We start from the raw sequence: 15,387 nt of genomic DNA on the forward strand, positions 1-15,387 counted from the left end.
CTCGGCAAAGTTGTAAAGCCGAGACCCCTCGGGCAGCCGCCCAAGATGAGCCCACCTTCCTTGTGGAATGGGCTTTTACAGATTTAGGCTGCGGTAGTCCCACCGCAGAATGCGCCAGCTGAATCGTGTTACAAATCCAGCGCGCGATAGTCTGCTTAGAAGCAGGAGCACCCAGTTTGTTGGGTGCATACAGGATAAACAGCGAGTAAGTTTTCCTGACTCCAGCCGTCCTGGAAACATAAATTTTCAGGGCCCTGACTACGTCCAGTAACGTGGAATCCTCCAAGTTCCTAGTAGCCGCAGGCACCACAATAGGCTGGTTCAAGTGAAACGCTGATACCACCTTCGGGAGAAACTGAGGACGAGTCCTCAACTCTGCCCTATCCATATGGAAAATCAGATAAGGGCTTTTATAGGACAAAGCCGCCAATTCTGACACACGCCAGGCCGAAGCCAGAGCCAACAGCATGACCACTTTCCACGTGAGATATTTCAAATCCACAGTCTTAAGTGGTTCAAACCAATGTGATTTCAGGAACTCCAAAACCACATTGAGATCCCAAGGTGCCACTGGGGGCACAAAAGGAGGCTGAATACCCAGAACTCCTTTGACAAAAGTCTGAACTTCAGTCAGTGAAGCCAGTTCTTTCTGGAAGAAAATCGACAGGGCCGAAATCTGGACCTTAATGGACCCCAATTTGAGGCCCAACGTCACCCCTGCTTGCAGGAAATGCAGGAATCGAACCAGTTGAAATTCCTCCGTTGGGGCCTTCCTGGCCTCACACCAAGCAACATATTTCCGCCAAATGCGGTGATAATGTTTTACGGTGACATCCTTCCTGGCTTTGATCAGGGTAGGGATGACTTCCTCCGGAATGCCCTTTTCCTTCAGGATCCGGTGTTCAACCGCCATGCCGTCAAACGTAGCCGCGGTAAGTCTTGGAACAGATAGGGCCCCTGCTGCAGCAGGTCCTGTCTGAGCTGCAGAGGCCAAGGGTCCTCTGAAAGCATCTCTTGAAGTCCTGGGTACCAAGCTCTTCTTGGCCAATCCGGAACCACGAGTATAGTTTTCACTCCTCGCCTTCGTATTATTCTCAGTACCTTGGGAATGAGAGGCAGAGGAGGAAACACATAAACCGACTGGTACACCCACGGTGTTACTAGAGCGTCCACAACGATCGCCTGAGGGTCCCATGACCTTGCGCAATATCTTTTTAGCTTTTTGTTGAGGCGGGACGCCATCATGTCCTCCTGTGGTCTTTCCCACCGGTTTACCAGCATTTGGAAGACTTCTGGATGAAGTCCCCATTCTCCCGGGTGGAGGTCGTGCCTGCTGAGGAAGTCTGCTTCCCAGTTGTCCACACCCGGAATGAACACTGCTGTCAGTGCTAACACATGATTTTCCGCCCATCGGAGAATCCTTGTGGCTTCTGCCATTGCCCTCCTGCTTCTTGTGCCGCCCTGTCTGTTTACATGGGTGACCGCCGTGATGTTGTCTGATTGGATCAGTACCGGCTGGTTCTGAAGCAGGGGCCTTGCTTGGCTTAGGGCATTGTAAATGGCCCTTAGCTCTAGAATATTTATGTGAAGCGAAATCTCCTGATTTGACCACAGTCCTTGGAAATTTCTTCCCTGTGTGACTGCGCCCCAGCCCCGAAGGCTGGCATCCGTGGTCACCAGGACCCAGTCCTGTATTCCGAATCTGCGGCCCTCTAGTAGATGAGCCCTCTGCAGCCACCACAGCAGCGACACCCTGGTCCTTGCCGACAGGGTTATCCGCTGTTGCATCTGGAGATGGGACCCGGACCATTTGTCCAACAGGTCCCACTGGAAAGTCCTTGCTTGGAACCTTCCGAATGGAATCGCTTCGTACGAAGCTACCATTTTTCCCAGGACTCGTGTGCATTGATGTACCGACACCTGTCCCGGTTTTAGGAGGTCTCTGACTAGAGATGACAACTCCTCTGCTTTTTCCACTGGAAGAAACACTTTTTTCTGGTCTGTGTCCAGAATCATTCCCAGGAACAGAAGACGTGTCGTCGGGACCAGCTGTGACTTTGGAATATTGAGAATCCAGCCGTGCTGTTGTAGCACTTCCCGAGAAAGTGCTACCCCCACTACCAACTGTTCCTTGGACCTCGCCTTTATCAGGAGATCGTCCAAGTACGGGATAATTAAAACTCCCTTCTCGCGAAGGAGTATCATAATTTCGGCCATTACCTTGGTAAAGACCCTCGGTGCCGTGGATAACCCAAACGGCAGCGTCTGGAACTGATAGTGACAGTCCTGTACCACAAATCTGAGGTACTCCTGGTGAGGAGGGTAAATGGGGACATGCAGGTACGCATCCTTGATGTCCAGGGAGACCATGTAATCCCCCTCGTCCAGGCTCGCAATAACCGCCCTGAGCGATTCCATCTTGAACTTGAACCTTTTGATATAAGTGTTCAAGGATTTTAAATTTAAGATGGGTCTCACCGAACCGTCCGGTTTCGGTACCACAAACATTGTGGAATAGTAACCCTTCCCTTGCTGAAGGAGGGGTACCTTGACAATCACTTGCTGTAAATACAGTTTTTGGATAGCCACCAACACTGCCTCCCTGGCAGAGGGAGTTGCTGGTAAGGCAGATTTTAGAAAACGGCGGGGGGGGGGGGGGGACGTCTCGAATTCCAGCCTGTACCCCTGAGATACTACTTGAAGGGCCCAGGGATCCACCTGTGAGAGAGCCCACTGTGTGCTGAAATTTCTGAGACGGGCCCCCACCGTACCCGGATCCGCCTGTGAAGCCCCAGCGTCATGCTGTGGACTTACCGGACGCGGGGGAGGACTTTTGCTCTTGGGAACTGGCTGTATGCTGCAGCTTTTTCCCTCTACCTTTGCCTCTCGGCAGAAAGGATGCGCCTCGCGCCCTCTTGTGTTTATGGGGCCGAAAGGACTGTACTTGATAATACGGTGCCTTCTTTTGCTGTGGGGTAGACTGTGGCAAAAATGTCGATTTCCCAGCCGTAGCTGTGGAAACGAGGTCTGAAAGACCATCCCCAAACAGTTCCACCCCCTTATAAGGCAAAACTTCCATGTGCCTTTTTGAATCGGCATCACCTGACCACTGCCGAGTCCATAACCCCCTTCTGGCGGCAATGGACATTGCGCTTATTTTTGATGCCAGCCGGCAAATATCCCTCTGTGCATCACGCATGTATAAGACAGCGTCCTTTATATGCTCTACTGTCAGCAAAATAGTGTCCCTATCCAGGGTATCAATATTATCCGACAGGGAATCTGACCACGCAGCAGCAGCACTGCACATCCATGCTGATGCAATCGCTGGTCGCAATATAATGCCCGTGTGTGTATATATAGCTTTTAGGGTAGCCTCCTGCTTTCTATCAGCAGGATCCTTTAGGGCGGCCGTATCCGGAGACGGTAGTGCCACCTGTTTTGATAAACGTGTAAGCGCTTTATCTACCCTAGGGGACGTTTCCCAACGTGACCTATCCTCTGGCGGGAAAGGGTACGCTGCCAATAACCGTTTAGAAATTATCAATTTCTTATCGGGGGAAGTCCAGGCTTCCTCACACACCTCATTTAATTCCTCAGATGCAGGAAAAACTACTGGTAGTTTTTTCTCACCGAACATAATACCCTTTTTTGTGGTACCTGGGGTACTATCAGAAATGTGTAATACATTTTTCATTGCCTCAATCATGTAACGGGTGGACCTATTGGAGGGTACACTAGTCTCATCGTCGTCGACACTGGAGTCGGTATCCGTGTCGACATCTGTGTCTGCCATCTGAGGTAGCGGGCGTTTTAAAGCCCCTGATGACATTTGAGACGCTGGAACAGTCACAAGCTGAGTAGCCGGCTGTCCTATGTCGTCAAACCTTTTATGTAAGGAGCTGACACTGTCACGTAATTCCTTCCATAAGTCCATCCACACAGGTGTCGACCCCTCAGGGGGTGACAACACATTTACAGGCATTTGCTCTGCCTCCACATCATTTTCCTCATCATACATGTCGACACAGCGGTACCGACACACAGCACACACACAGGGAATGCTCTGACAGAGGACAGGACCCCACAAAGCCCTTTGGGGAGACAGAGGGAGAGTATGCCAGCACACACCAGAGCGCTATATACCACAGGGATATCACCTATAAAGAGTGTTTTCCCTTATAGCTGCATATATATATTATACTGCGCCTAAATTTGTGCCCCCCCTCTCTTTTTTACCCTTTCTGTAGTGCAGGACTGCAGGGGAGAGCCAGGGAGCGATCTTCCAGCGGAGCTGTGAGGAAAAATGGCGCCAGTGTGCTAAGGGAGATGGCTCCGCCCCTTTTTCCGCGGGCTTTCTCCCGCTTTTTGTGTTATTCTGGCAGGGGTAATATACACCTATATAGCCTCTGGGGCTATATATGGTGTCAGTTTTGCCAGCCAAGGTGTTAATATTGCTGCTCAGGGCGCCCCCCCCCCCCAGCGCCCTGCACCCATCAGTGACCGAAGTGTGTGGTGTGCATGAGGAGCAATGGTGCACAGCTGCAGTGCTGTGCGCTACCTTGGAGAAGACAGAAGTCTTCAGCCGCCGATTTTCCGGACCTTCTTGCTTCTGGCTCTGTAAGGGGGACGGCGGCGCGGCTCCGGGAACGGACGACGAGGTCGGGTCCTGTGTGCGATCCCTCTGGAGCTAATGGTGTCCAGTAGCCTAAGAAGCCCAAGCTACCACCACTTAGGTAGGTTCGCTTCTTCTCCCCTTAGTCCCTCGCTGCAGTGAGCCTGTTGCCAGCAGGTCTCACTGTAAAATAAAAAACCTAAATTATACTTTCTTTCTAGGAGCTCAGGAGAGCCCCTAGTGTGCATCCAGCTCGGCCGGGCACAGAAATCTAACTGAGGCTTGGAGGAGGGTCATAGGGGGAGGAGCCAGTGCACACCAGATAGACCTAAATCTTTCTTTAGATGTGCCCAGTCTCCTGCGGAGCCGTCTATTCCCCATGGTCCTTACGGAGTCCCCAGCATCCACTAGGACGTCAGAGAAATTAACACAACATTCTCATCCTCCACAGACTAGCATGATGGGGTGCTGTGTTTTTTCCATACAATCATTTCTGTAAACGGTTTAACCACAGCTGTGATCACCATTAGCAAGAATTAGCCTTTTCATATGAAGCATTTAAAAGAAATACTCCATCTATGTAATAAGTAAGGGGTAGGTTACATTTTTCTCTTTGGGTGCTAGATCATCAACATTACAATATATACAAACTCTATACAAATTACAAAACTTCATACAAAATCTATACAAAATACAAAACTCTATACAAAATCTATGCCTCCCAGATCACTGCAGAGAATCTGATTCAAAACTCCGTCGCTGCAGCGTGCTGCCCCGTGTCCTCCTGTCCTAACCGACTCTCAGATGCATTGTTAGGAGGAGGCGTAGCCATACTGAGCCTGCTGGGACATCCCCGCCTCCTCCCAATAATACCTCTGTGAAGAGCCGGCTGAACCAGGGACATGCAGTCAAGGGAGGCAGGGCCTCCCCTGTCATTAATGAGTAAAATAATACAAAGAAGACACTTATGACACATATTCTGTGTCATAAGTATCTTCTTTATTATTTTACTCATCATTATAGGTTTAAAGTGTGTTTGGGAGGCACCGATCGTGGTGCCTCCCATTGTGCAAGGGGAAAGATATGGGAGCGGGGGGCGGGCGTGGGCAAGTCATGGGCAGGAAAAGCCCATTGAAATTGCATGGGAAAATGGCACCATTAGAGGTGCCGCTTTCATACAGGGACGTGCTTTCAACCTATGAAAGCACTGGATCCGCTGTCAATCACTGTGTGGGCGTCGGTGGCGGCGGAGATGCGGCGGCCCTGGCGGCGGAGGTGCGGGCGGCGGTGGCAGCGGCAGGACGCAGCAGTCAGGGCCATTGTGCAGAGTTTGGCAGCGGAGCGGTACCCATTTAAAAAATGGCGCTGTAGCGTAATTTTTTAAATGCAAGATGGCCACCCTGAGCATCATGGCTTGCCGCGTCATCGCCCCGCCCCCTCCCGCTGACTTATATAAGTCAGCGCGAGGCAGCGGCTGTCAGTCCGATGGCGGAGGAGGAGCAGAGAAGAGCTCCTGAAGAGAGAAGACACTGTGGAAGTCCTGGATGGGCAGCGGCTATGCAAAAGAGCTTAACAGCCGCCGCCCACCAGGTGAAGACGCTGGAAGCCCTGGGAAGGCGGCAGCCATGCAAAAGAGCTTAAAGGCCGCCGCCTCCCAGGTGAAGACGCCGGAGGAAGACGCCGGAAGCCCTGGGGAGGTGGCGCCCTCCAGGTGAAGAGGCCAGAAGCCCTGGGAAGGCGGCGGCCACGCAAAAGAGCTTAAATACCGCCGCCCCCAGGTGAAGACCCTGTGTAATAAAACTTTTTTTTATAGACCGTGTTGTGTTTTTCTTTTAATATTTTCTTTACAGGTGGACTACATGTGCCAGCAGGCCCTTTATGTCCGGGCATGCTGGCACTTGTGGTTCTCCAAGTGCCAGCGTGCTGGGGCAGGCTTGCTGGGACCTGTAGGCCACCTGTAAAGAACAATATTAACATACAATGAACCCCGCACCCACCGCCACCAGGGGTGTTGCTCTGGAGGGGGGACCCCATTTTTATTTTTTTGGGGCCCCACTTTCCGAGGAATTCCAGCCCTGGGCTGACTGGCTTGGGGGGGGGCACTTTAATGTTATGGCAGGGGGACCCCACACTGACTGTCTCCCCTGCTATGGCATTACCCCCCCTGGCTGGTTCTGCCTGGTGCTGGTTTTAGTGGTATGTGGGGGGACTGCACTTTTTTTTTTTCTCAATGGGTGGGGGGGAGGTGGGTGGCGGTGTTTAGCTGCCAGTGCCTCCCCAGCCGGTGAGCTCACCACACGTCACTGGGCTGAACAGGACACGGGGCAGCACACTATGGCGCCGGAGTTTGAAGTCACATTCTCCACGGTGATCTGGGGGGTAAGCGCTCCTCCTCCCCACGCCTGCGCCGCTGTGGTGTTTGGGTGGGGCATGCTGCCCCCTTGGCCCCAACCCCCCTCCCCCCTCCTTTCCCAATTCCGATGCCCATGACTGCCCTTCATTTGGAAGTTATGTACTTGCAATGGGCCTACGAATTATGTGGATGTTTAAGTAAATTATTTTCATATTTCCAGATGCCAGGATACACATTTCTAAAACAATGGTATTTATGTAGATGTGACTTTTTAATATATTATATCTACAGGAAATAGACACACAATTGCAGTTTTTGAACATAACTCTAAAGATAACAGTCAGTAGAAGAAAACATAAAATCCCTCAAATCAGTAGCACTGGTCCAAGCACTACCTGGGCCTTTGTCACTTTTAATCATATTCACAAGTTAAACACTTAAAGTTTTATGCAGGATTAACAAATGCCTTTTTCAATCAATTACATTTTCTAGGACAGGAAATTCAATAGAAAGGTTGTTTCCTATGTGATGTTGCTCCCACTACGTATTATTTACTTCTTGTAGCTTTGTAAGGTGCTATGTGAGCATAATATAAAATGTAATAAAGTTACATGCTAAAATACTTTATTTATGCACATATGGAAAGCTCAATCCACCAGTGACAGTATCATATGCACCTGGTTCACACCAATCACCTCACAGATACTTACTTATGTCTCAATTGTTACAGTTTTTCAATTTCCTCAGACTACAACTGTTTGCAGTTGTGCAAGCATTCACCTAGTCCTGTAGTATTTGGCCTAAATTAGAATTTCCACATTAACACCTCCTGTATCCAGGAGGTGGCGTAAGTGGCAGACTCACGTAAAGCTGCATAGGTGCGTAACCATGCGCTCACTGATCTGGCCATGCACAGTGAGACTCACACAAGATACCCTAGATCAGGGGTAATCCATATGCCTCCCTCTAGATACTGTGGAACTAAACATTCTAGCATACCCTGCCACAGTTTTGCTATTACGGTATGCTAAAACGGTGGCATTGCACTCTGGTATGTGTTGTTACACAGCAGCTGTAGGGGTGCATGTTAAATACCCCTGCCCTACATCAACTAGCCCTATATCAGTTGTGACTTCAGGACAGGCATATAGACTGACTGATTTGTAAGTGTGTATGCTTACCAAAGCAGTCGCTATGTCAGCATAAGGGATTGAACGCTGCTGTGGGAGGATGATAGGGGATACTCTCGTGGCTCTGCTTGAATACACAGAATCCGTGCCCTTTCTCTGACATACCCCTGAAGCCCAAGTAGGCGTGGTACTCATGCTATAGACAAAATGTTTGTGTTCAACAAGCTGAAACTCCCTCATTTTTATTGAGATAAGCTCTTTGATATTATTAACATAGTACATGTGTTTATTATCAGTCTAATAAAATGAGATAATGTGGTCCGCTATGATTCCTCCTTATGTTTTCTTTTTGGAGTGAATTTGTATGAGACAGCGATACTTTCTTCAGTTTGGATCTAAGAATTACCTCATCCTATTCACAAGACTGGTTCAGACAAGCACTGTTTGTATCTATATTTTTGTATGAGTCCACCTTTATTTAATTTGTTATGGCTCACACTGGTGTTTCTATGAAACTATTGTACAAGAAGGAACAGTTTGTTTTCATTGTACATTTACACTTGATACAGCGAGGATCTGCAAGTTTGGCTGCCCCTCAGGGGATGTGAGGATTAGTGCAAATCCATTTGAAATGAACACAAGTGCCACAGGTTTATTGTATGTTGCTCATATATGGGAAAATGAGCTGCAACTGAATATAGGACCACAACATTTTACATGAACAATAAGCTTTAATCCATGCACTCATCTATCTGCAGTGCACGAGGTACTGTATGTGACTCACCATTTAATTATCATTTCAAAAAAATAGTTATCCTGTGCTTTTAGTCAGATTTCTTGTGCACCTTCCAGAAGCAGTTTTATGGAAAAGTGCATTTTTTAGGTGACTTTTGAGCAAAACAATAAAAATTCGAACACAAAAATGTGACATATAATAAGAATAGTAACAGACCCTTCACTTTCACAATAAATTTCCGACATAACTGAAGCTAAAGCAAACAGAAGTATTTAAAGAGAAAAACAGAAAGGTGGACAGTAGTGATCCTAAACGTTTAGCTCGGTGGACGGCAGGGGTGGATTGGCCATAGGGCTCACTAGGAAGATCCCTGGTAGGCCAACGGGTCTGTGGGGCCTCTTTTGTGTGTTGTCATGTGGCCCCACCCCTCACATGACAGGAAGCCCACAGAACTCAGCACACTGCATTGTCCCCATTCATTCTGTTATTCCATCTCTGCAGTACAGCAACTCTGCCATCCAGTGATGTTGCCATGGCTATACGATATGTTATACCATTTGCGCTGCCCATGTTTAAGTTCCCAATCCAACCCTGGTCTCAGACACAACTGCAGCAAAAGACGCAAGGAAGGCCACAACTGCGTGCTATCAGGCCCTATGTGGCCACAGACCACACACCCTCATCAGACCGCTCCCCCATTAGGGCTGCTTCCACAAATTTCCCAGGCTGGTTTTCCATCCCAATCTGCCCCTGTTGAATAAGGTAAGGTAAATATCCCACAGTTCAGACCATGAACATTTCCAGATGGATCTGCAATCTTGCAAAAGTAAACAAGCAAGGCTGATTTTCAAGTGCCAACTGTAAAAGCCAGGATCTGTACGTTGATGTGCACCAATGTTAAGTGCACAGTCACAAATTACCTTAATTCAGTGCAAAACACACTGTGATACCAAGCACAGATATGGAGACTCTCCTCTCACAAGAAGCTTGTTTTTCTTTCTTTTTCGTAAGGATTGTTGTTACTCACTGTTACAATGTTTTAGCTCATATATATCGGCGTAATGTTACTGTTGACAAGTATCTGCCCACAGGTGCACATTTTCAAACTTTAAATAGGAATACATGGAGTTTAGTGCTCCGCAGTATGAAATTAAATCTTTCATTTATCCAACTGCTTTTATAGCAACGGTATTCAATAAAGTTTGTGGTGCTTACAGAACATAGAAATGGGATCAGTATGAAATACCTACAATCAAAATTCCGACGGTGAAAATCCTGACAACAATTGACCGACAGTCAAAATCCCGATAAGGTCAAAATACCGACATTTAAAATATCGACAAGGTCAAAATACCAACGCTTAAAATGTCGACAGTTCAAAAAGTCAACTAGTTTTTCATTTTGTTTTTGGTGTGTATGTCAACACAAGTTGACATGGCCACCGTATAAGTGTACCACGTACCCTCGCATTGGCACACTATTATATCCCCCCCCTGCTGGTCCACTGGGATGGTAAAGTATGAACAAGTCAGTTTCAATAAAAAAAAACCATGAAAAACTGGTTGACTTTTTGGCCTGTCGACATTTTAAATGTCGGGATTTTGACCTTGTCGGGATTTTGACCCAATAGTTGTTGGGATTTTGACCGTCGGGGTTTTGATTGTAGGTAAATTGACCGCATGCCATAGAAACAACCAGGTGTTTATATAGCTCTCATGCCCATGACATAATATCCACTCTAAATGATCAAATAATTACCTCAATTGGTCCTTCTTTCCATTCTTGGTAAGCATCCCTCATATCGATGAGCTTATTCTCCAACTTCTCGATATTCCAAACTTGAGTGCCTTTACACTTCCGTCTCACCTGTATGGCTGGTTCACTTACTATCGCTCCTCTCTGACAACAGATGAATTGTGACATTAAAAACAATACACTATGTATTAAGTGCTACTGTACTTCAGTGTGTGAATGAATCTGTAAGCATATACTAATATTAATATGTTATGCTGGGCATACACGGTCAGATAACATGCCTATCAGACCGACAGGTATTTTATCTGCCACTACACATATCCGGGACATACGCTGAGATCTCTCCCAGTGTATGTCATCTGATATCGGTGCTCCACCCCGGGAAGGAGACATTTCCCTATTCCTTCCCGTGTGAAAGAACAGGGGAAATGTATGTCGGTCGACTGCGGTAGGGCATACTTTCCCGATGTAGCCGACCAGACACTTTGAAAAAATTCACATGGAGGGACATGCTGGACGAGCCAGCATTAGTGTGTTAAGTAAAGATTGGTATAACATCAAAAGAAGATTTCAGTATAACGATACCTAGAACTTTTGTTATTGTTGTAACTCAGAGACCCAGGCTTGTGTATAAATCATACTTGCACAAGCAATTTTTAATCTGGTTTAAACAGTAAAAGAGAAAATAAGATGAGGTATGAAACAATTTAGGGTTCCTATCCATGTTTGGTTTATGTCAAGGTCAGAACAAGTCCACACACATATATATTTATATTCTAGTTACTGTAATGTTCATGGGCTAGAAACAAACACAAAATAAACAATTTAGGTACAGTCACATCTAGCCAATGGATAACAATAATTATCACATTTTGCTAGTAGAAATACAGGTTGAGTATCCCATATCCAAATATTCCAAAATACGGAATATTCAGAAATACAGAATTTTTGGAGTGAGAGTGAGATAGTGAAACCTTTGTTTTCTGATGGCTCAATGTACACAAACTTTGTTAAATACACAAAGTTATTTTAAAAAAATTGTATTTAATGACCTTCAGGTTGTGTGTATAAGGTGTATATGAAACATAAATGAATTGTGTGAATGTACACACACTTTGTTTAATGCACAAAGTTATTAAAAATATTGGCTAAAATTACCTTCAGGCTGTGTGTATAAGGTGTATATGAAACATAAATGCATTCTGTGCTTAGACTTGGGTCCCATCGCCATAGCTCATTATGGCAGTGGTTCTCAAACTGTGTGCTGTGGCACCCTGGGGGGAGACTTGCAGGGGTGCCTCAGGTAGGTGGTCCAGGACCAATTCAAATTATTTATGGTCAATGTAATAGGCAAAACCTATTAGTGCTAGTGGCTGCCAATCATAAAATATGTGGACAAACAGATGTAAATCTTGTTCCTTACCACATAATTGAACCTAAGGATGACATATAAACACAATTTACTTAATTTAATCCAATATCCAAAATACTTCTGGTCCCAAGCATTTTGGATATGGGTACTCAACCTGTATATTATTCATAAGTGACTAGTAGGGGTTGATGTATCAAGCAGTGAAAACAGAGAAGAGGAGTACCAGTGGAGAAGGTGCCCATAATAACCAATCAGCATATACCTATCATTTTAAAGAATGTACTTGATAAATGCTACCTCAAAGCTGATTGGTTGCTATGGGCAACCTCTCCACTGTTTTCACTGCTGGATACATCAAACCCTAGATCAACAGAAAAATGGCTTTAAGATATAGCATACAAAAATATGGGCTGTGAGGTTGCCAAGACATCCCTTTCAATACAGGATTGTATTATTTGGAGGTTAATATTAATCAGGCAAGATACAGACTTACTGTAAACCTCTATAATATATGTGTCCGTAAATATAGGAAGGATAATGTAACCCTCATTGCCGGTAGTGTGAAACTATTGATATAATTTAGGGAAAGTTGTTAATTTTTTTCATAAACTTGCATTCATACAAAATATAGATACCCAAATATTCTATAGACCTCTGAAAAGTATATTCAATTGTAAAATAACTACAATAGTGCATTTAACAAAAACAAACATATTGTTATGTAACATATGTTCATTTGCTGTCAAAGATATAAAAAATACATATAGCATAACAGATTATATGGGCTCTTTGATGTTTCAACTACTTACCTTACGATTTGCGCTTAGGTTGACTGCTGGGATTTGAAGCGTGACCTGATAGTCTGTGCATTTGCTCATTTCCTCAGCCAGAAAGTTGGCTTCTCTCACCAATGTGTTAGCCTTGACTATTTGCTCCCTGAGCTTAGAAAGACTCTGTCTGAACAGTACATCCCTGCAACGTAGAACATATGATGAAAGGGGTTTAGTATGAAATACCTACAATCAAAATCCCAACAGTCAAAATACCGACAACAAATGACCGACAAGGTCAAAATAACAACATTTAATATGTCGACAGGTCAAAAAGTCGACACGAGGTGTAGTCATTTCCGTGTGTGTATGTCGACATAGGTCGACATGGACACCGTATAAGTGTACCGCTGCGCTCGCCAAGCTTCGAGCAAGGTGCCTGGCTGTGCTTGGCATACTATTATATTCCCCCTCCAAAGCCACTAAGATGGTAAAGTATGAACAAGTCGGTTTCAATGAAAAAATCACAAAAAACTCATGTCGACTTTTTGATCTGCTGACATATTAAATGATGGTATTATGACCTGTCGGGATTTTGACTGTCGGGATTTTGACCATCGGGATTTTGATTGTAGGTAAATTGACTGCATCCCGATGAAAGCACGTATACAGTATGTCACTCCTCAGAAACCTCAGCATTCGTTCTCATTTAAGTGTAAGGCTTACTTTTTATTCTATCTCCAAGTGTCCCAGACATTCTGCCCATACCTAGCGAAGTATTTAAGAGATGTCTTAATTCCTGAATGTAATCCTTTAGCTATCTCTGAGTTACCTGTTTTGTGTGCTTCCAGTTTGTGAACTTTAGTTTGCCAACAGTGGATACAAATAATTTTCCTGCCCTGAGCTGGCCCACAGAAAGTAGAGTGTAAACACCACTGGGTAACTTATTAGCCATCTCTAGCCACGGACCACCTTCTCTTTCTACACTGCATTCATTTTTCAGAGCGGGGCAAAATTCTGTTCAGTTTAGCATCAATCACGGTGTAAATTGATCATGAGAGTGATGGGACACTGAATAAATTCCATGTAACAATGTTTGTGCTTTTCCATTGCTTTTAGTATGCCTTGAAATATGCTGCTACGTGAAACTGCACCTGGGAGGTGCAAAATACACCCTGGTATGCACTAAAGACTATTAGTGCAGCAATACGTATTGTATTCAGAGTTAGATTAGACTCTATAAGTGTGTACTGTATTTAACAACTAGACTTCCATCATGGTTTATAATGATTTCCACGGAAACTTTTTGAGTTGACATACAGGAACAACATTCTATGACACACAAACAGTAGCAGTAGCTGATCTGGCAGATTTGTGATTTTTAAAAGCTTATGCAACTAGAAGGCAAGACTTATTTATTTGCAATTACAATTATTTACAAGGAAAGTCACTATAAACAATCAGAGGAGCCATTACAGACAACTAACATATCTCCAGCCGAATATATCTCTGGATGTTTTCTCCTAATTTCTCTTTACCATCTAGCGCATGGGTCTTCAACCTGCGGCCCTCCATCTGTTGTGGAACTACACATCCCAGCATGCCCTGCCATAGTTTTGCTATTAAGGCATGCTAAAACTGAGGCAGTGCATGCTGGGATGTGTAGTTCCACAGCAGCTGGAGGGCCGCAGGTTGAAGACCCATGATCTTCTAGAGTATGTCACATCAGTTTAATGCATTTGTAGCAGTGGTACCTACAGTATGTGAACACCCGACCTCTTGTATAATAAGGTAGCATTTCATAATGTACTGTGTTCCATGCCATTATGACCACCTCAGTAGGGCAAGAAAGCATATTTGCTATTAGTATGCAATACCTAGATCTTAATAGCCGTGCGAATTACTCTTAGTTAGTTTATACCGTTCAAATGGATTAACCAAGGGCTGGATTAAGGTCTGTGGGGGCCCTGGACAACAAACTAACTTGTGGGGGCCCCTATCAATAAAAGTGATATAATGGCAATATTATAAAAATAAAGTATAATTTATCAATCAGCATTGTGATTGTGTTCAATTCCTTAAGAAAGAAGATATAGGGTGGTATTCAAATAATATATCACGCCCCAATCTCCTTTCTAAACTGATCCCCATTATCGTCCATATCACACCCATAGTAATCACATTTAGCTGCGTAAGGGGATAGGGTGCCTCGCTACCCCAGAGGTAGCGAGCTGAAATGATAATACCATACCGGTCAGTAGAAACAGAATGGGTGTGGAAGGGGGTGAAAGGAATTGAATACCGCCCATAGTATGAAAAAACGGGGCTCAAAGACAACAATATAATCAAAAGCAGTATATTCCCATCAGTCAACATTTCAGGGCTCCAAACCCCGTCGTCAGGACCAAACAGCAGTGGTTTTTGGTCCTGACGATGGAGTTTGGAGCCCCGAAACATTGACTGATGGGAATACACTGCTTTTGATTATACTGTTGTCTTTGAGTGCCATTTTTTCTATGGGCTTTTATATATATATATATATATATATATATATATATATATAAAATCCAAACACAGCACTGTGTATGGCTGCTGTGTGCTGCAGCCAGACACAGTGCTAGGTATGTATACTATATAGTGTGTGTGTATATATATA

The 15,387-nt window shown here is 45.1% G+C and overlaps 1 protein-coding gene and 1 long non-coding RNA gene across 6 annotated transcripts in view; one reads left to right on the forward strand and one right to left on the reverse strand.

Moving 5' to 3' along the window:
* Window positions 1–15,387, reverse strand: part of KIF13A (kinesin family member 13A) — a 477,346-nt gene that overhangs the window by 161,471 nt on the left and 300,488 nt on the right. For all 4 annotated transcript variants that reach the window (XM_063923222.1, XM_063923220.1, XM_063923221.1 and 1 more), the window contains exons 18-19: window positions 12,771–12,933; window positions 10,593–10,733 (exon numbers count right to left, since the gene is read on the reverse strand). In XM_063923222.1, coding sequence (XP_063779292.1) covers window positions 10,593–10,733; window positions 12,771–12,933 — 304 coding nt within the window. The remainder of the gene's footprint in view (window positions 1–10,592; window positions 10,734–12,770; window positions 12,934–15,387) is intronic.
* Window positions 1–15,387, forward strand: part of LOC134928018 (uncharacterized) — a 95,440-nt gene that overhangs the window by 27,391 nt on the left and 52,662 nt on the right. The gene's annotated exons all lie outside the window — the stretch shown is intronic.

The sequence above is a fragment of the Pseudophryne corroboree genome, chromosome 5, assembly GCF_028390025.1.
Source record: "Pseudophryne corroboree isolate aPseCor3 chromosome 5, aPseCor3.hap2, whole genome shotgun sequence".
In the NCBI taxonomy this organism is placed as follows: domain Eukaryota; kingdom Metazoa; phylum Chordata; class Amphibia; order Anura; family Myobatrachidae; genus Pseudophryne; species Pseudophryne corroboree.